Raw genomic sequence first — 20,604 nt, 5'->3', positions numbered from 1 at the left:
GGGGGGGTGAGGGGATGATCTCCTTTCACTTAGTTAATAATGATTTATTCCTTCTGTACATAACACAGCTAATGGTGCTATGTACAAACTCTAAACTGACCTTTCTAACACTGTGAGAATGTCGGTAATTAGAGTGATAATCATCAATACCCATATCCTGCGTATGATCCTTACATGAAAACAAGTATCAAAGATAGGTTTTATTTGGGCACTACAAAACATTCAGATAACTGAAAGTTTACTTAAAAATTATATTGTGAACTTTCCAAGCATGTGGAAAAAACTATATTTCACTTAAATACTGTGTATGCATTACAGGTACTTGGCAGCATGTTCACGTATGACTGTGTGAATCAGTCATTATTACTCATTCGTTCATTCGTCGTAGACAAATGACACTGAAAAATTATTATGTGCCAGACACTAGCCATTACGCAAAAAGGACGTGGTTTTTATGGTTAAAGGTTAAGCTCTCCATGCCTTTATACAAAACGTAGCCTTTGTTCTGTCACACCTTCAGGTTATTTAAATGACCATGATGCTGTCACCAAGGCAATCCAAGAAGCTCGGCAGATGAAGGAGCAGCTTCGGCGGGAGCAACAGGTGCTTGATGGGAAGGTGGCTGTTGTGAATAGTCTAGGTCTCAATAACTGCCGGACAGAAAAGGTTAGTTCATAAAAGATCTGACTTTCCAAAACTACTTCCGTTGCCTGAAAGCTTTTCTCCTTTGTTTTCTCACCTCACCATCCTCAGAATGATGCTTCTCCCTCCTTTTCCCCCCACTCTGTCAATACAGAAAAATCTCCATGCCCATCCTAATCAAAACCATCTGCAAATGAGAAGAGTTATAATTCTCTTCTATCCATGTCCAAACTTTATTGACAATTAATATCCCCCTGTCTGCCATCTGTTTGCATTAAAATGGAATGGCATTTGAAATATTTGAGTCTGAGTGAAAGTTTTGCTCTACAGAGATGCTTAACTTGTATTTGGGGATGAGCTGGATTTGAAAATCCTGAATCTTCTTTAATCAGCATAAGCTTGGATGATACCCAAGCTCACAGTCTAAGTAACTAGGATCCTGAGCTTGTCATAATATGTTTCCACTGCAAAGCACGGTCAAGTTTTAGATGACCGCACAGTTAGAAATTCTGACTTTATTATAAAACAAAATGTGCTTTTTAAAACTTGGACATTGTCGTTATGCCTAAGCCCAGTGAAACTTCTGAACTCATCTGAGATACATTAATTTCAAATTCTTGTGTCTAAGCTGCATGGTATTTTATTCAGAAAAATATTATGTTATTATAGAATGCTCAGAGAGATGTACTTATGTTGGTAATATGTGATTTATTTTGAATTGAAATTTTAAAATATTACCGAGTCTCCTTTTCACAATTCTATAGCTAAAGAGACACGGTAAATAAGAGGGAAAAAAAAAATGATCAGCTACTTAGCAACTTGAAAGTTAACCGTCATGGGAAGCTTGTGAGTCAAACAGTATTGTCCAGAATGAGCAGATTGTTAATTTGATAGCTTTCTGGTTTCCCAGGTTTTATATGGAATTTGATGTGCAATCTCTAAGCTCACAATCTGCATAGCGAAAGTGAAATATATGTGTGATCCTGTCACAACTGTACTTTTCCTCTGGTCCAAACATGGGTCAAAAGGATGGGGAAATGATTTTAATTCTGCTCCGTTCCTGGAGGGGAGAGCAAAGCATGGTTAGGTACACATCCCTTGCAGTCACACAACATAACAAGAGCGACATTGGTGCAGCAAGAAGGACACAAAATTTTTCTAGCTAAGCACCAGAAGGGAAGGGGGAAAAGCAACGTGACAGCTCTAAGAAGGAATGATAGCAAGCATGAAGGAATTTATATTCAAATATTTAAACATTCTTGAAAGGATGCTTGAACAGAAATTCCTTTTCTCTGCTCCCCATGTAGAAATGAGTTTAACACTCAGCCAGATGCTAATGCGAAGTGACTCAAGCTATTCCTCGCAAGCATAGCTAAATTGCCGTTATTTGTTAAGCGCATTGAATTCAGCTGTGGATACAGCAGTTGGTTGCATTCAGCAAGCATCTGTACCCTTTTTTTTTTTTTTTAATCCTCCAAAGCAGAGACAACTCTACCTATCTCCCCCCTCTCCTCCCCTGTGCTGGCTGGGAATTGTCAAGTGACAACCGACCAAATCCTTTTGGACAGGAAGCCTTCATCCTGAGTTCTATATACTTGCAAAACAGGCCTTGTGGTTGGATCAGGGAGCCCATTAAAAGCACTTTGATGGTATGGAAATTCATCTTCATGAAGCTCCTAGGCCCCTAAGCAGCATGCTGTTTAGCTGTGGTTACAGATCAGTCATTCAGATCGGAGGGCAATAATTGTGCTGACGGCTTGTAAGGCAATGGAAGTACATAAAATAATCCTGGGCCCTCCACCATGGCACTGCGAGTTAATCTTCTCTAATACAGATCAGCTGTTGTTCTAACACATGACTTTATGCCGGCTCCAGTGACTCTGCTCAGCCTTTTGATTAAGTAACAGGAGTGGAGCCATCTGCATTCACTTTACTCCATAGTTGTCCATTGTTAGGGAACTTTATTTCCACTTCTTGTTCCACTTGTTCCAAGCATACTTTATCTCTCTGATTAGCACCTTCTCTATTTGCGCTGCAGGAGTGAGAGTTGCCTCTTGTTGAAAGCTACTGCCTTCAGTGTTCCTTTCTCTTTTGTAGAATTAGAACTTTTTAGAAATCTGTTTTTGAAGTAATACCTGCCAAAATCTGTTGGCCAATTAAGATATCTCCAGTCCCAAGAATGTTGTCCTTCCCAGAGCTCTTCACCGTGCCATTTCAGTGCGACTGAGTTATGTCATCAGCAACAGTCTTGTATTTTTATGTTTTTTTTAAGTGAAAATCTTAAAATAGGAAAGTGAAACAGTTCCATTATTATAATAGCATGGCAAACTTTTGTAAGGTGTAAGTAAATATTTTCAGCAGGCGATTCTGAATGACTCCTTGGTACCTGACAGTGAAAGTGTGATTTTTGAAGCTCTCCCGAGAAGCAGGTATTAACTGTGCTTGCCCTTTCCTATTGAACTAGCTTGCTTGTCATTTCTACAATATTAATGATTGATCTATGTGCAACTCCTGGGAATGCGATAATGTCAAATTTATGTTCTTTAATTAATACCTGCTGTGTGTGGGGGGGTGGTATTATGTACTTGAACAAAAAAGTATGTTCTCTGCCTTTATGACGTATATGGTTTAAATCAAATTATTATTTTGACTGTCAGTCATGGCACCTTTATGTTTGTGAGCCTACTTATAGGAAGTGAATAAAGGCCCCACCCATTTTCTTTGGTATATCAGATCGATTCTGTACCTGAGTTGACAAAGGTGGCTGCTTATTCTTCCACATAAAGAGACATCACTTTGCCATCCCGTTGTTAATTTCCTAATACCTACCTTTTTAATAGATTTTTATATTTGCCTGGCTTTATCCATGGCCAAAGCATAGGTAGATGAGTAGTTGGTTTGGAATTTTGCTTCCGTTTGAAAGACATAAACAGAATAGATGGTAAATTTCTGCACTGTATCATACCATTTGAATCCCAAAAGGACTTTTCTCTCACTAAAGCAATATTCCCAATTTCCAAAACCCGGAAAGTATGGGAGATGTAAGGAGAGGGGGAGATAAAAGAAAAAAAGAGAGAAAGGATCTGGGAGAAAGGAAAGGGGAAAAGAGAAGAAATCCAGCCTGGTGCTCTCATCTGTCCAAAAGGTGATTAGCACAACCTGAGACCCAGATAGTTGGAATCCGCAGTGCAGATCTATTTTCTTGAGTACGCAAACCTTATACACAGAAACTTTTCTCCACATTTCAAATGACCAACATGGTTGTCCCAAGTAGAGAGTCGTAATTCTGAAAAGCTGTAATTGGTAGTAAAAACAATTAGAGGTGTGAAGATAGGGACAAATGTTTTCTAGTAATATGCACCAAAACACATAATGAAAGTCATTTTTACTAAAACACATTTTAATTGAAGACTTCTAAAAGATTTTTCATTTTTTACTTTTCTTGGAAGTGTGTCAACATACCCAAAAACTGTGTATGTCAGGTTTCTTGGAAACTCTGGGACACAGTGTTATTTATAATTGTCATTTCAGGTTAATTATAGCCTGATTGCATATTCGGATAATGTTATCTTTTATCACATAGCTCTTCACAGATTAGTGTTATGGATGAATAAAAAATCTTCTCAGGTAGAAAGAATCAGAAAGACTCTCATACATTTGGCTTGTCAAAACCACCTGCTTTGCTTCATTAACACCCGCCTGGCACAGTCTTGACCATATGATCAACTGCATACTCAGGTTCTGACCTTGTGTTTGAAGGTAGCCATAGTTAAGAGGGAATCATAAAGTCCTCAGTTTTTGTCCTGATACCACTAGGCAGTACTAGTATAATAGAAACCCAATGCACTTGAAATAGTGCAGAAATTTCCAGAAATTTCCTTGCTTATTTCCCTCACCCCCAATGTAGTTAACCTAGGAGAATGATGCCTATGCTGTGGTATTTGGTAGACATGTGTTTCATTACATGCATCAAGAAGTCTAAACACAATAGCTTCAACAAATAATGATTCATTTTTAACACATAATGAAGTTCTGGAGTGGGCAGTTCATGGTGTTAGTTTATCAGCTCAGCAATGTCAGGGTTGAAATCTCTGTGATTTGCTTAGTTTTTCCCTTAGTGTCATAAACTGGTGCTCTACCTACAACCATGCCAGCTCAGGAAGGAGAAGGAGTTTTCTCTTTGCTCTTTTCAGGCCTCTTTCGCATAGAGATGTTTTTCCTCCCTCCTTCATTCACATTGGAGTGTTTCTTACGTTATTCACATAGAGATGTTTCACTGCACCCCTGAAGCTGACTTCCACAAACATCTCATTTGGGTAGAAATGGGTCCTACGCACTCCTTTAAGACAATTACTGGTCAAAGGAAGAGAACTTGCCTTAAGTTTACCAGAAATGAAATTTTGGAACAGAATTAGAGACCTTATCCTCCTAGAGAGCAAGGGATATCTTAAGATGAAAGATTATGTTGACAGAGAAGAAAGGACCAGAATGGCTATTGAGTAAGAAAAGGCCATTGAAAGCCACAGCTGCATTATAAAAATATCAAAGCTCTCAAACATTTTCTTTATAAAACCTGTTTGTTTTCATTATATTATATTTGTGGTCATCTAACTACTTTCGCTCTTGTGCCATTACATGTCCCCAGGGCCTCATACCTTGTCTGTGGTCCGTAAAGAATTAAGTCGCACATAAGCATGTGCACACACATACATGAAAACGTTGCTTAGGTGACAGGTTAAACCAATGAATATGTGTTCTCACACATGCTTTCTACATGTTAAGGCCAACTGTGGTCCTACTTTCATATATAAAATTGATGCCACTCACAAAAATAAACCTACAGATGTGTGCATCTGTTTTTTAAGGTAGAGAATTTATCCACCAAGCAAACATTAATTGCCTACAGTGTACTTGAAATCTAAATGCCTACCCATGCTATGAATTCATCTATTAATCCAAATAATAATACCTGGCAAAATGCCTTACTTTTCCTTCTGAGGTTCTGTGAACATTCATTGCAAATTTCCATAGAATAAGGTGAAAATTTAGCAAATAAAAGGTATATTTTAAACAATACTTTATTCAATAACAATGGCAGTTTCTCTTTCACTTGTCAGTCATACTCATGAGAAGCCTTTCCAAATATCATATGGACTAATTTGTAAACAGAGGTTAATTTTTATAACCCTGGCACTTGGAAACTTCCATTACAACCTCCTCTTTTTCTGCTATTGTCAACTTCTTTCTTTCCCTTTAACGGAGTGCCAAACATGAAATGACAGTGGCCAATGTTGACTTAATGTGGATGTTTAATAATGAAAAAAAGTGTGTCAGTCCCAGCATTAGTTACAAATGGCAGTAAGTGTATCGGATGGCAGGCCTGTAATAATTTTACATCCATCATTCTTTCCTGATGCTTCGCTGGCCATCTGATGGATGGGGCCAGCAGTGTTAACTCTTCAGAAACTGACACAGTGTATCTAGTTCAGCATTATCTAACACATGCTCCTTCCCTTAGATAAGGACAAGGCATGTGAGGAATTGTGAATTACAGGTTACGCTTTGAAAAAGTGACTGTGAAGGAACTCATGCGTCTGTGTTCAGTGGAAGATACTGCAATTAATTAATGATTTATGGATGGCTTTTGTAGATGTTGCCTTTAGTCAAAATGAATTAGAGAAGTCAAATTAGAACCAGCTATTTCAGTGGTTAGAGGAAAAAAATCACGAAGGAGAAAGGCATGTTAGGTAAATCCTGCACGAGGAAGTGAGATAGATCATCACCGCACCCTGGCAAAGCAGGAGCTTTTTACCTGGGGGTCGGGGGTGAGGGGGGCGCCAAGTTGTGTGTGAGCACGCATGTGTGATTTTTAAAAAGCTCCCCAACTTTTAAGTCTGCTGGTTGGAATTTGTCTAGGAAAAACTACAGTAACACAAGTTATTAATAGTATTTCTTTATAAAAGTATTATTTTTTAATCTCTACATTTGCATATTAATTATTCCATGACTTTAAAAGATACATAAAATCTGATGTTGAATGCTTGCTTTTTTTTTATAATTAGAGGCTCTACTCTGAAAATTTATATAAAATGGATAGGGAACTGCTTTCTAGGCAACTGATTATTAGGAAATCTAGACCAGCTTTTTATGTGCAAGTTGGCATTTGATCCTTAGGTTTTCTTTTCTTTTGTTTTTCATTCATAAAACCTTCTTAATTCTGAGTGTCTTAGCTAGGGAACACTTCTTATGGGACAGGAGGGGAGAGGAAAACCCCTTAGTGAATATTATCAGCACAGAGCAGCCAGTTTTCAAAGACCATGACAAAAAGGCGAATAGGTATTATGTCATCACCCATCCATCACTCTATATGTCAGCCTTTCAATAATTCCAATCGACATTCTCGACAGGCTGGTGCAAGTTAAAGGGGCTGTTTGTTTCTAGAAATTGAGTATGGGCTGTCTATAGCCTTTTGTTCCAGATGGTTTTCTTCTGTGTCTTTTCATTTCTTTCTTTTTTCTTTCTTTTCTTTTTGGGGGTATTTAATTGAAATACATGCCGAGTTTGCAGACTGCAAAGATCAGAGCTGTTTTCGTCCAGCAGTGGTAACTATGCATTAAACATTTTGATTTGTTTGAGCTTGAAGTTTAGTCCTTTTTTGCCATTTGCTTCATGGAGTTTGTGTATATTTACAGCCTCTGCATTTAATGGCCACATGCCTTATTTTCACAGATGGCCAGTGGAAGACTTTTTCTTTCTCTTAGTATAGCCCGCTTTCAGTTTTGCTACATTTGTCACAGTGCCACAACTTGCAGCTAGCAAGTGCCCACGCTTGGTGGGGAGCAATTATGGTGTGAGTTTTTAAGGAGCTTTTTAAAGGTTTTTTTTTTTCCAGTAAACTTTTTATGGTTTAATTTTCAAGCCTAGAAAAGCTGTGCATGTTTTCAAACAGAGAGTCTTGTGTTCTTTACATCATTCTGGTAGAGGGGTTAGTGCAGGATGGTCCAATAAAATGAGACACACAGGGCATGCCAAATTGGGCTTTCGGATAGACACCCACAGGCCTCTCTGATGATTGAAATTGTCTGTGCATTTAAAGACATGATAGGCTTACAATAGTATTCCTGAAAAAAGCAAGTTTGAAAACACCATGTAGAGAACGATCTAGATATTTTTAAAGTATATTTCTATGTTGCATGTTAAAAAGGCTAGAAGAATAATACGCAGTAGTCATGCCAAGGTGATGGGGTTGTAAATTGACATACATGTGCCCACATTTCCATTTTTCCTAATTCCCATAAGGAAAGTAAGAATCACTTTTGTTGTTGGACCAGACATTTTCTTTTTATATAAAAAAAAAAAAATCTGTTAAGAATGGTCTTTCCTTCTTTTCTCCCTTGGTCCTTTCCTCATCCCCAAGATGGAATAGTCATCTTAGAGACATTTAAACATTAAAGCACTGAAATGATACAGACGTTTGTTTTTTTCAGTTACCTTCTTATATTTACTAGATGTGTTATATTCTCTATTGTCGTGTATTGCAAACTACCAAATCAGATTAAAAATTATGAGGAAAATGTTCCGAATTTAGCATGTATTTCAAGGATCTCCTTGATCTTTTCAATCATAGCTCTTCTCTTTTTTTTCCCCACAAATGAGAAAGACTTGTTTATGAGTCATAGGAAATAATGGCTACTGATGTTTATTTTGTGCTTTACCCTTTCCCAAGTGATTTCACATCAGCTTTCAGTCTCATACTGTAATATGAGCAGAACAGTATTCCATCTTTATTTTAAAAATAAAAATGAGGAGCGCCTGGGTGGCTCAGTCGGTTAAGCGTCGGACTTCAGCTCAGATCATGATCTCATGGCTTGTGAGTTGGGCCCTGCGTCAGGCTCTGTGCTGACAGCTCAGAGCCTGGAGCCTGCTTTGGATTCTGTGTCTCCCTCTCTCTCTCTCTGACCCTCCCCCGCTCATGCTCTGTCTCTCTCAGTCTCTCAAAAATAAATCTGAACATTAAAAAAATTTTAATTAAGAATAAAAATGAGATTGGAGATTACAGGAATTCCAGTGGAAGGTCAGTTTTTAAACCAAGGTCTTATGGCTTGAAGATCAGTCTGTCTTCTAATGGACCGGGCTGAAGAAGTTCAAGAAAGTACCCCTGCCTGATGATTAGCTCCTGGGCCAGTGTTGGTCATGTGTATTATGTAGTATGATTTGAGGCTTTATTAAAAAATCTAATTTAAGGGACGCCTGGGTGGCTCAGTCGGTTAAGAGTCCGGCTTCGGCTCAGGTCATGATCTCGTGGTTTGTGAGTTCGAGCCCTGCGTGAGGCTCTGTGCTGACAGCTCGGAGCCTGGAGCCTGCTTCAGATTCTGTGTCTCCTCCTCTCTCTGCCTCTCCCCCGCTCATGCTCTGTCTCTCTGTGTCTCTCAATAATAGATCAACTTGAAAAAAAAAAATCTCCTTTAAGCAACCACCATCTCCACAATTCATACATTATTCTTCCAACTACTTTGTTTTTCCTGTGTCAGCTCCCTTCCTGGGTCTCTCTTCCTCCACCGCACACAAGAGGAGGAGCAAAGAAAACAAAAAGAACATGCTCCATCTTATTTATTTTGCTTCTCATAAGCAGTGCTGATAAAACATGTGAAGTTATAGCTGTTTATTAAATTGAAATTTTAAATATCCATTCTAATCTGTATTTTTTCTCTCCCTTCCCTTGAAACAACCACAGATAATTGAAAAGTGAACAATAACTCCGATGTGCCCGTTTCTATTTGTCAGACCCAGCCTTTCTGGACCAAGCCATGACTCTTTCCAATAGTCCAATTGTATTTATTTAACTGAGGTAACTACTGGCTACTGAGGCTACATTCATAAGAATGCTAGCAGTTTTATAGCTTTTATTCCATGAAGTGGAAAAATGAAAGAGAAAAATTCTGTCTGTACGTTTCTGTATCTCAATAACTGAGTTATCCATTGTTTATAGAATAATTAATATAAGACAATATTCAGGTTTTGTGTTTACGTCTATGCTGCCCTCCCACCTACTGGACATCCTGTGTCAGTTATAAATTCTATTATTTTTCTTTGTTGGCCTCCTGTTTTTCTCATGTTAACCCTTTTGATTTAACTCGGTGTGCACAGTGTCTATATCTGCCCTGCTTTGAAATATAACAAAGTCTTTTTTTTTTTTAGATTTTGGTTGGATTCTGACCACATACACAAACATTTGAAAACTTGAGTCTTAGTTTTTTTCTTCTTCTGCCTTCTCTCCTCCACATGTACACACCATAAACACAACTGTGACAAATAAGCCAGGGCCAATATTTTGCCATGGCAGTGTTCCTGTGTACCTTCTTTGTGACTGATTTGTTTTCTGCAGATTGCTTTGAGTGGCCTTTTTGTGCGTTACACCCCCAGGCCTCAGCACCTTCTGCCTCTCTCTGGCAGCACCTACTTCCTCTCTCCTTAAAACTTACTCAGTTTTAAGGACTAAATTAGCAATGTTGAATTTGGGTACATAAGTGTGTCTTTCACAAAGTACCTGAATCAGTAAGTCTGATTGCTATTTGACAGTCTCTTCACAAAATATACCTCAATAACTCAAGGTTTTTTCATAATTTGCAATATCTTCCTTGACTATAATAGAATGATTGTAGGTTTCTCCATTATAAGTGGAATGCCCTTAAGTTTTGAAACTTAAAAACTTTTAAGAAACTGTCATTTATGGATAGAGAAAATATTTATAGTTTTATACATTGGTCGCATTGTTTTAGTTTTATTTTAGGGAGTGTCCAGAAAAGTAGGATGTAGAATTGAAGGTTTGAAAGAAAATGAAAAGGCCTTGAATCCAACCTGTCATCTGATGTTGTGTTTCCTCTTCCATATTTTTAATATGGTAGGCAGGTGGTCATATGGCCCATACTTGAAAATCTCCAGAAAGGGGAATTTTTTTTTTACATCTTGAGCAGCTCATTTAATGGGCAGAGACTTGTGACTATTAGACAACTCTTTGTGGTTCATTATCTTTCACCTGATAACTTAAAACCATTGGTCAGTGTTGTATCTCTTGACTACGTATGACCAAATTCTATCCCTTTCTCACAATACCAGGCCTTGATTTTTTTTTAAATAAGTTAATTCTTTAAGATATTTAAAGACAGATGTTTTTGATCTGCTCTTCCCACCTCATTCAACTTTCTTTTTCATTGGCCCCATGCAACTTCTCCAGCATGACAATAAGGGCATTGATAGGAACATAATCCAAAGCCCAAAATATTATGGCCATCGAGCATCATGGTCTACATTCTAATTCCTATAGAAAAATAAACTGAAGTCGTTATAACGTTGTTTTTGTTACTGAATCCATACTCGTTTTTTATTGTCACTACATCCTCTACTAATTGCTCTTAGCTAATTTTTATAACCATCAGCTCTGTCTTTTCTGGAATATCCATTAACTGCTCAGGTCATTGTTCCTCAGATTTCTCTCTTCTTTCATGAAAAACAGAATTATTTGTCATTAGCTTTCTAATATTTCTCATACTTTAAAACCAATTATTTAAAAATCATAAATCTGCATTCATCAATTCCATCTACAAGTCTTGGAAAATTATTCATGTATATTAAGACTTGAGTACATACTAACTGCGTTTCCTTCAAAACCATTCCATCTACAACTTCACAATACTTTTTAAAGAAAATTTGATCTGCCAGTACATTTCAATTCGATCAGATTGCCTGATGAAACTAAGTTTCTAAGAAATGTAGCTAAAATATTTATTTGGGTAAATATTTATTAAAATGAATACTTAGCTTCAGGAAACATTTCATGAAGATGGCTACCAAATTTCATAAAAGGAAATTAGACTGTGGAACAAAATTATGTGTTCTGATGCGTGATTTTCTCCACTAGGGGAATCTCTGAATTTAGAAAAAGAAAGCATCGAGATTAGATAAGGCTGATTTTGTAGATGACTAGATTAGAGGACATTTATGGACCTTTCCAACCCCTTTGCTCACATATCTCTATGATTGATTCTCTGATGGAGAAAATGATTGGAAAATATTCCTAAGGAATACCAGATTTCAGAGTATCAACGTGTCTGGGAATATCCTAGTGGATACATTTACATTTGGCCAGAGTAAAAATTAGTGAGTGATTTCTTCAATTTGCATTTTTGTTAGTCTTGGAGAGAAGTGTGTGTGTGTGTGTGTGTGTGTGTGTGTGTGTGTTAGAGAGAGTGAGAGGGAGAAAGAGAGAGTATGTATTTGTATATAATTTATATACAATTTGCAAGAAAGCCTTTTCTGACATTTGTGCTGTTAGATTATGTGGGTGGATGGTTATTTTTTACAAAAACAGTGTTCTCAGTAAGCAAGGGTGAAACTGAAAGGTTGAGGGGATAGACATATGCATTATTTCTTTATATTTTACTTAAGCTTATGAGAAAAATCTCCAACTGATAAATCATTATGACATTATAAATAATCTTTCATCTTCTTTGGTGGTCTGTGAGGCTCACATAATTGGAGGGTTAAAACCTTTTTTGTTTCGTTCTTCCTCCTGTGTCATTAGTATAGAAGTAGACCGTAAAAAAAAAAAAGTGCAGCCAGAAGGGGTTTAACTGTTACTGAGTCAACATTTGACAGTCACACTCTATTCTGTCATTTCATGCATGTGCTTTTTATGAGTTTTATAGCTTTGTGAGCTTTATTTCAGGGATGTCCATTATGATAGCTGATCCACAGCCCATCTCTTTCTGTCTATGTGTGTCTGCTGGGGAGCAAAGCTCATCACCTTATATGAATCCCAATTTCAAGGAGTAATAGAAGAACCATTTACTCATGCATTGTTTAATTTTGGATTAGGTAACTAAGGAAATATTCACCACCTCTTAAAATGGAGTTTTCGCGGGGTTTTTTTGTTTTGTCTTGACTGCTCTGTGAAATACCAAAACAGGATGTTCATTTGAGCCTTCATAAATGGCAAATTTTTAATTATTTTCTGTATAAGTTGAAGTAATGGAATAGGAGAAAATTTCAATTTAAGTATGTACTAGACTTATAAGCCATCATGCCTGACCATCAATTGGAAAATAAAAAAGATTAAATACATCATTGTAGATGATGGACAAGAGGAATGAAAAAAAATCTCAACAATTTTTAGAGTTGTTACCAAAATTCTTCTTTTAAATGAGTACTTGTCCACTGCTCTAGCCATAGAAAATAAAAGACCCTGGGGTGCCTGGGTGGCTCAGTCGGTTAAGCAGCCAACTTCGGCTCAGGTCATGTTCTCACGGTCCATGAGTTTGAGCCCCGCATTGGGCTGTGTGCTGACAGCTCAGAGCCTGGAGCCCGTTTCGGATTCTGTGTCTCCCTCTCTCTCTGCCCCTCCCCTGTTCATGCTCTGTCTCTCTCTGTCTCAAAAATAAACGTTAAAAAAAAAATTAAAAAAAAAAAAGAAAATAAAAGATCATAACCATGACAAGTTATTTAATACTGATATTGAACTATTCCTGTAAATCATACATGCTAGAAAGAATCTTTATTTTTTTCAATTTCCGTCGTTGACTTTTTTCCCTAATATTAAAAGCATATATATCTTCATTTTTTAAGCTGATGAGAATCTATTGTTATATTTAAACCCCATTTTAGGGTTTCTGGGACTCAGAGAGGATAATTGATTTGTCTAAAATGACATAGCTAATGTATAGAGCATAGTATGGTTAAGATGTGATGTTTCTGGTCCCCAAACCCATTATTTTCTATATGGGTCATTTTCTGTATTTTCAAATATTTCCCATTAATCCCTAGGGTCTTTTGGGATGCTTGGGTGGCTCAGTCGCTTAAGTGTCCAGCTCTTGATTTTGGCTCACATCATGATCTCATGGTCTATGAGACCAAGCCCCTGTTGGGCTCTGTGCTGAGAGTGCAGAACCTGCTTGGGATTCTCTCTCTTCCTCTCTATCTGCTCCTCCCCCACTCTCACACATGTGTGCAGTGTGCATACTCTCTCTCCCTCCCTTTCTCTCTCCCAAAGTAAATAAATAAACATTAAAAAAAATCCCTATGGTCTTTTGCCATTCAGAATATACAGATCTTTGCTGACTACTTCTAATCAAGTCATTGCTCACATCTCTTTAGATATTACTTGGCTTTCCTTGTTGATTCCCACCACTGCCTGGTGTCATGCACAAACAATACAATGTGTTGTTTTCTATGCAAGTCAATTGAAAAAGCCACAGAGCCCAAGACCAGCTGCCAAATTGCCCAAGTGAATATTAGCATATTAATAATAGTTCTTTGAGGGCTGGATTTTAGTATGATTTATTTGATCCCAACAAACTATGTGATCTAAAAGTTTATTTTCTTCTACAGATGAGATATAATTCATTCGGGTCCTCTTTCAACTCAACATAGGATCAGAAGATTTTTCAAGTAAAAACAGACTTTACCTAATGTTTCCCCTTGATATCAGTAAACCTGCATAATTGTCTAAGATTTGATTAGCCAGGTGGGAATCATCTTTCCAAAAGAAATCTAGTTGTTATCCAATTGCTAGCTTTATTCAAGAGAGAAAGCATATAGGTCATCTTGTTTGGTCCTTTTTTATATGCCCTCAAGCCTTTTTATTTGGACTAATTTGTAGTAATTAATATGTTTGCACCCTCTGAGATTACTCAGAGCATTTCAGAATTTTGGCAAGTATTTCTTTAAATGTGTTTATTTTTCTTTCGTTTTTGTTTTGTTTCTGATAGAAAAAAGGTAGGGGAGAGAAGACCAGTGAATCGTGTCAGTTTCAGACCAGCATTTAGATAGTATTGAAGGGCAATAAAGTAAAAGTGTTGTACTGGATATGTGTTCAAGAACACTGATCTTATAGTGGGGCGGTGCGGGGGCTGGGGTGGGGGACATGAGATGTTCTTCTTACATACAAATTCTTGAATAATCTGTTTTTTATTGAAACCAATTGGGACTAAGAGTCTAAGTTTGGAAACAATTATCACTTTTGCCAATCAGCATTTTTTTCTGCTTCCCCAAACTCAGTTTCTTGAGTTTTTCCGTTTTTGGCATCTTCCCATTTATCCCTTTTCTACCTGATATCAAACTGTGCTTGATTTGTTTCAGCTGCCTCTTTTTAGAAAAGATTAATTATAAGGACTTTGGGAATCAAAATATTACCTGTTTGAGTAATATTGGCACATTTGAAAAGAGGTTTTTAAGAACAGAAAGATTTGACCCAAGGAACAGAATTGCAAATCATTGAATTTTAGACGTGACAATGCAGAGGGGACAACCAGGGAATGGTGGCATTGGAAGGAACAGGACTAGAGGAATCTTCTCAGTGTACCAACATTTGTGCTTTATAACATTTGGCTGTTTCTCTCTCCTCCTGTATACCTGAATAGATTGAATTTAAAATGTTGAGAACTATTCTATTGTTTGTTTTGTTTTTTAAAAGTTATTTATTTATTTATGTATTTATTTATTTGAGACAGAAACAGATGGGGGGGGGGAAGGGGGAGAGTGAGAGAGAGAGAGAGAGAGAGAGAGAGAGAGAGACCCAAGCAGGCTCCACACTGTCAGCACAGAGGCCAACGTGAGAACATGACCTGAACCAAAATCAAGAGTCAGAGACTGAACCAACTGAGCCACCCAGGCACCCCTTTTGAGAACTATTTTTAAATTCAAGTCATTCTTCTGATGTTTCAGTATATGACCTAGACTCCTAGCCACATAATGATTTATATGTATCTCTATACATAAGAGTGGAATATAAACTTTTATTTACTATAGGATCAATTTTCATATGGAATTATATGGTAATTATTTGCCATATAACCACTGTGTTTTTATATAGTGCTACATATTTACCATATAACCACTTAGGTTTTGTAATATCCCCCTTACCTCAGTTCCTTAAAGTCTTCTGAATTCATTGTCAGTGAGGGTTTTTAAAATGTGCCAGTGTTACCATTTTGATGTACATCCTATTTTAAGGTGTTTTAATTAAAGGCACACCACACATTCTCCAGTTTCTCTAGTCATGTCTCATTTTCCTGTTCACATGTCTGGGAATCGGCTATGCAAAGGGTCACAAAAACAAGACAGTTTGCCCTGTTAACTTCCACTCTCTGCCACTGACATGCTCTTGAGAAATATTGTAAATTCCATTTTAGGTAACTAATTAACTAATTTTATTATACTGCATGTTCTAGTGGTAGATGGTTAGAGGTTACTTACTGTAAAAACTGATGGTAACTTTCCTACCCATCATTTGCTAATTTTAGCCTCTTGGTAAGATGGCACAAGGTTCACAGCCCAACATAGAACATTTGAAGTCACTTAACATTTCATCCTTTTTCTACTCCGATTGCCTTCACTTTGCTTTTTCTTCTTAAAAGACTTTGCTTCAGAATGGAAAACTCTGTCTAAAATATGTAGCATTATTACCTTATACACCATTAAATCAAAACCTGAGAGGTGATCCATGCCTAGTACATTCCCCAAAGATAGCACAGTAAAGTCTTCATTGACTGCAGACTATCAGATCATGCTGATGGAATGTGGGTGTTTTTTTTTTAATGTAACTGTCTTCTGTTTTAATGGCTACATTTACTATGAAGGGTCTGTTTAGCTGGTGTCCTTGGCGCCCCTGTTCTCAGCTGAATATATACAGCAGACTCTCTCAGCAAAAGAAATCCAGAACATAGAAATTAGCTGAAAATGCCAATTTCACACATATTGGATCAGGTTCTACATTTTTAAATATATAATTTATCTCAACTTAGTACTATATAATCCTGTAGAACTAGAGTTGATACCAACTATTTTGTTTCCAATTTCCTTGCTGTGTTTTGTACTAATTGACAATTAAAAATATTATTTCTACTAAGTCATGTACAGCCTTTGATGAATAGGAGCTCCAAGGCCACTAACTTGAAAGAATTTTTCTCTAGTATGTATAAATGTAATACTGTGAGAGATGTTGTAGAGATAAAGCATGTACTACATTAAGAATTTGAATACCCTAATGGTTGTTGGTGGGAACATTAGTTGGACCCTTTACCTATAATACAATTGTCTTAAATAGTTGATTATTTATTGTGTCAATAGCTGTTATGCAGTATACGGGTTCATTTGAACAGTTCATGACTGTGTTCCTCAGAAAATGAGGTAAATAATTATAAATAAACCTGACCAAATTTTATGAAATCCAATAGATGCTTTCCTTAAAACTGTTTTGGAACCAAATCATCCTCAGAGCAATGACGGAAAGTGCTAGAAAAGTTGTAAACCTTTCATTGTATGCTTTTTCTTTTCATAAAATCACCCAATTCCTTAATTGGAAGTAGTTTAGTATTTCATGTGGTTTAGATTAAGCATTATATTTTCCTTGACAATAATTTTGTTTGTAATGCCATGTTCTCCATGAATTCAAATCATGCACTGCATGCTTTTAAATGACTTGATGTCTTTGCAGATCTAATTTTGGTGTATTTGTATCTCAAATAATTCGCCAACTCAATATTTTGGCTTAGCAATCCAAATCAAATTGTGGTCCAAGTAGCAGGCACTCACATTGAATGTACAGAGACTTGACAAGCAATTAGCAATGAATATTTAAACGTCTTCATTACCCTTGCATGAGGAATGCAGATGGCATTTAGGGAGATGGCAACCAGAGGGCACTACTGTGAATTATGTTTCTATCAGTTGGTCACCTGACTATTGGAAGACTTTCTCTGGGCCCCATGCCACTCCTATACTTCTACTGTCTGGCTAAAAATAGAGCGTTCCAAATGGTGCAAAACAGGTTGCTTTTCATGAAATTACTCTGCACATTTTACCATTCAGGAAGATTGTCTCCAGGGATCCCAGCATATACCCTTTAGGCATACCAAACCCAAATGCCAAGACTATCTAGGGGATTCTAAGAATCAGAGTTCCTTCAAAAACCCTGCTCATCATTTGCTTCAGTTATCTCAGCAGAATGTGCTGAATGTGCAAAGGTGAATAAATCAATATCCCGTCCCTCCCAGGAGTTAATGTATTATATATGGCCCAAGAAAAAACTGTCTTTGAATAATTATAATTTCCAGACTGAGCTCTCATTATAAATTTCTTTTTTTTTTTTTTTTAAGGAAAAAACAACACTGGAGAGTCTGACTCAGCAACTGGCAGTTAAACAGAATGAAGAAGGAAAATTTAGCCATGCCATGATGGATTTCAATATGAGTGGAGATTCTGATGGTTTGTGAAAATTATTCATATATATACCAATAGTGTGCAGAAGTGTCTATTTAGCATCAGTTAAAACTACTAAAAAGTATGTAAGACAGCCGCCTAATACCTGATCGTTACAATAAGAGCTCATGTGTACTGAGCAGTTCCCATGTGCCAAACAATCTGCTGAGTGTTCTGCACAAATCATCTCATTAATTTCTAGCACAACCTGTGAAGTAAATACTATTACAAATAAAGAGATTGGCCCCTGGGAATTTTGAATCATTTTTTCCCCCAACATAACAAGGCTATAAGTACCAGAGGCAGATCCTGGATTCAAGATGGCACAATTCTATTTTTTTTTTTATTTTTTTTTTTAATATTTTATTTATTTTTGAGACAGGGAGATACAGAGCATGAACAGGGGAGGGTCAGAGAGAGGGAGACACAGAATCCGAAACAGGCTCCAGGCTCTGAGCTGGCAGCACAGAGCCTGACGCGGGGCTCAAACTCACGGACCGTGAGATCATGACCTGAGCCAAAGTCGGCCGCTTAACCGACCGAGCCACCCAGGCGCCCCCAAGATGGCACAATTCTAAAGCAAATACTCACAGTCACTGTCTAATCTATCTCTCACTTCCCTATTTCTTTTCAGCAAACTTTTCAGAAATTTGTATCTATCTGCTCATTTTCAAGTTGTCATTTGTAAGATTCTGACCAGAATACAAGGCTCAGTGGACATCTTCAGGATTTTCTTTCTTTTTTTTTTTTTTTCTCATTTTAAAACACTTCCCTCTTATACTGTCTATTGTACAGTTCGGTGTCATCCCTACCCTTTGTAACCCAACTAGAACGCCAGCTACACAGCCTCATGCTTTCCTCACATGCCTTCTTGTTGTCTGCATCATTTCCGAACATTCTAAAATCCAAAATGACAACTAATGAAATTGATACCCTATTTTTAATCGCACAGCAAAGAAAGAAAAAGAAGAAAGTGTTATTCCTCTCATCTTGAGCCCCAGCTAGGAACCTCCCTCCAGTGTCAAGTACCAAACATGCATTTTAAGAGCACTGTCCTCAAATGTGTTACTATTGAAGAGGAAGTTCCCTGCATGTAGAAAAGTCTGCACCAGAGCAAACCTTTAGGAAGCATACTTTAGGACAGAGGGGATTGCCTTGAATTCCCCAACATACTTAGTTGTCTCCTATGTACCTTGGCCCCCAATTCTGCTTTTAAGTCCAGTTCTGCACCAGCTACAAAAGTAGCCAAACTTGACCATGTAGCCAGATAATTTTATCAAAATGAATCTTATTCAATTGGATATCCAACAAAAGTCAGTGTTGTCCTAGCCTGTTGGATCCAATCGTTTCCTTCTATTTTCCACATCACTTGGTTAAGATAAACCTAGCCTAAGTACATATAAAGAGCTTGTTTAGCTTTGATGAAGTTACACTACGTTCATTTTATTGCTTATGTTGCTGTAAGGTGTAAGAACAAGAAAAAGCAGATGTGCAAATGATCATTTGCTAGTTACAAACCCATTTTAGGAAGATGTTGCCATATATTAGCACTCATTTATGTCAATAAAAAAGACAATGACTGGTAATAAGACATTTCATAAATTTTAAGTTGTATTAGCATGATAAAATATAAGCATAGTAATCAGCATTAAAACATCAACAATTTTGCTGCTGTTATTTGTTAAATTCAGTCATGCTTGTGTATGCAAAATATTTTCCAATCTTCATCAGACCAAAGAGCATACTATGAATGAGAAATAATGAGAAACTCCACCAACAGGTATGCTATGTTTTTGTTTGCTGCTATAGAGGTCTTCAAGTCTGGGTAATTCTGGTTGATTCCTATTCCTTCTAATTGAAAAAAGAAAGGAAGAGGAGTATGAAGAAAGAAGAAAAAAGCAGTGCTTTGATTAATGATACAAGCTCTAGAAATCCCCACATTATTTAAACATTTTATATGCTACCAAAATACATCTCTTCCATATTTTCTAAAGATAACCCTGTAATACTTAGTATCACAGTTCTGTGTTTTCTTATGCTTCTCCTGATTTTCTTTGCCTAAACTCAAGTATCTCTGGAAGCTGTTTAGTCTGGTGAAACTATTCTATAAAGTCATGCAAAGCCTGGAGGAATGAATGCAGCTCCCAAAGTTTCTACCCAGACTCTCAGTCGTGTTTTATTGTCATAAGTCTTGAAGGGAACTTTCAGGGGGTCTCCGGATAACGTTGGATGTTAGGGAGAAAATTCAGGGGAATGAATTTTTTTTCACCTTAAATATGTGGCTGTAGACTTCTTAAGAAACCACAGTTGTGTACCTGTTCGTTGTTTTTTCCCTACCATTTTCAAATATCTTCTGGGGAGCAGGCTATCGTGGATGCATCAGCATCTTTCATGCATTTATCAGCACAAAATTGCAAAGAAATGCCAAACACATTACAGAAGATTATCTATATTGTATTTTCGCCCCAAAGTTTTATTTAGCAACATTTTATTTCTATAACCTCAGAGGAAAGGGTATGACTACTCTGTGTTCTGACCGTCTTTAGGTAGCAGAGACACAACCTCACTTGTAGTCCATTGTTCCAAATGTGCTAGTGTTTCACAATTTTCTGAGGTTCTTCACCCATTTAATATTTACACAGTGCCAGCATGCCTACCAGTATACTCCAACTGTTCTCTTTCCATTTTGCCTCAAAGATCACGTATTCA

At 37.2% G+C, this 20,604-nt stretch overlaps 1 protein-coding gene across 9 annotated transcripts in view; it reads left to right on the top strand.

Annotated features, from left to right (window-relative positions):
- Positions 1 to 20,604, top strand: part of SOX5 (SRY-box transcription factor 5) — a 1,014,136-nt gene that overhangs the window by 980,554 nt on the left and 12,978 nt on the right. For all 9 annotated transcript variants that reach the window (XM_047867514.1, XM_047867512.1, XM_047867515.1 and 6 more), the window contains 2 exons: positions 521 to 666; positions 17,793 to 17,901. In XM_047867514.1, coding sequence (XP_047723470.1) covers positions 521 to 666; positions 17,793 to 17,901 — 255 coding nt within the window. The remainder of the gene's footprint in view (positions 1 to 520; positions 667 to 17,792; positions 17,902 to 20,604) is intronic.

Source organism: Prionailurus viverrinus, chromosome B4 (genome assembly GCF_022837055.1).
Source record: "Prionailurus viverrinus isolate Anna chromosome B4, UM_Priviv_1.0, whole genome shotgun sequence".
Lineage (NCBI taxonomy): Eukaryota > Metazoa > Chordata > Mammalia > Carnivora > Felidae > Prionailurus > Prionailurus viverrinus.
This window is presented reverse-complemented; position numbering and strand designations above follow the sequence as displayed.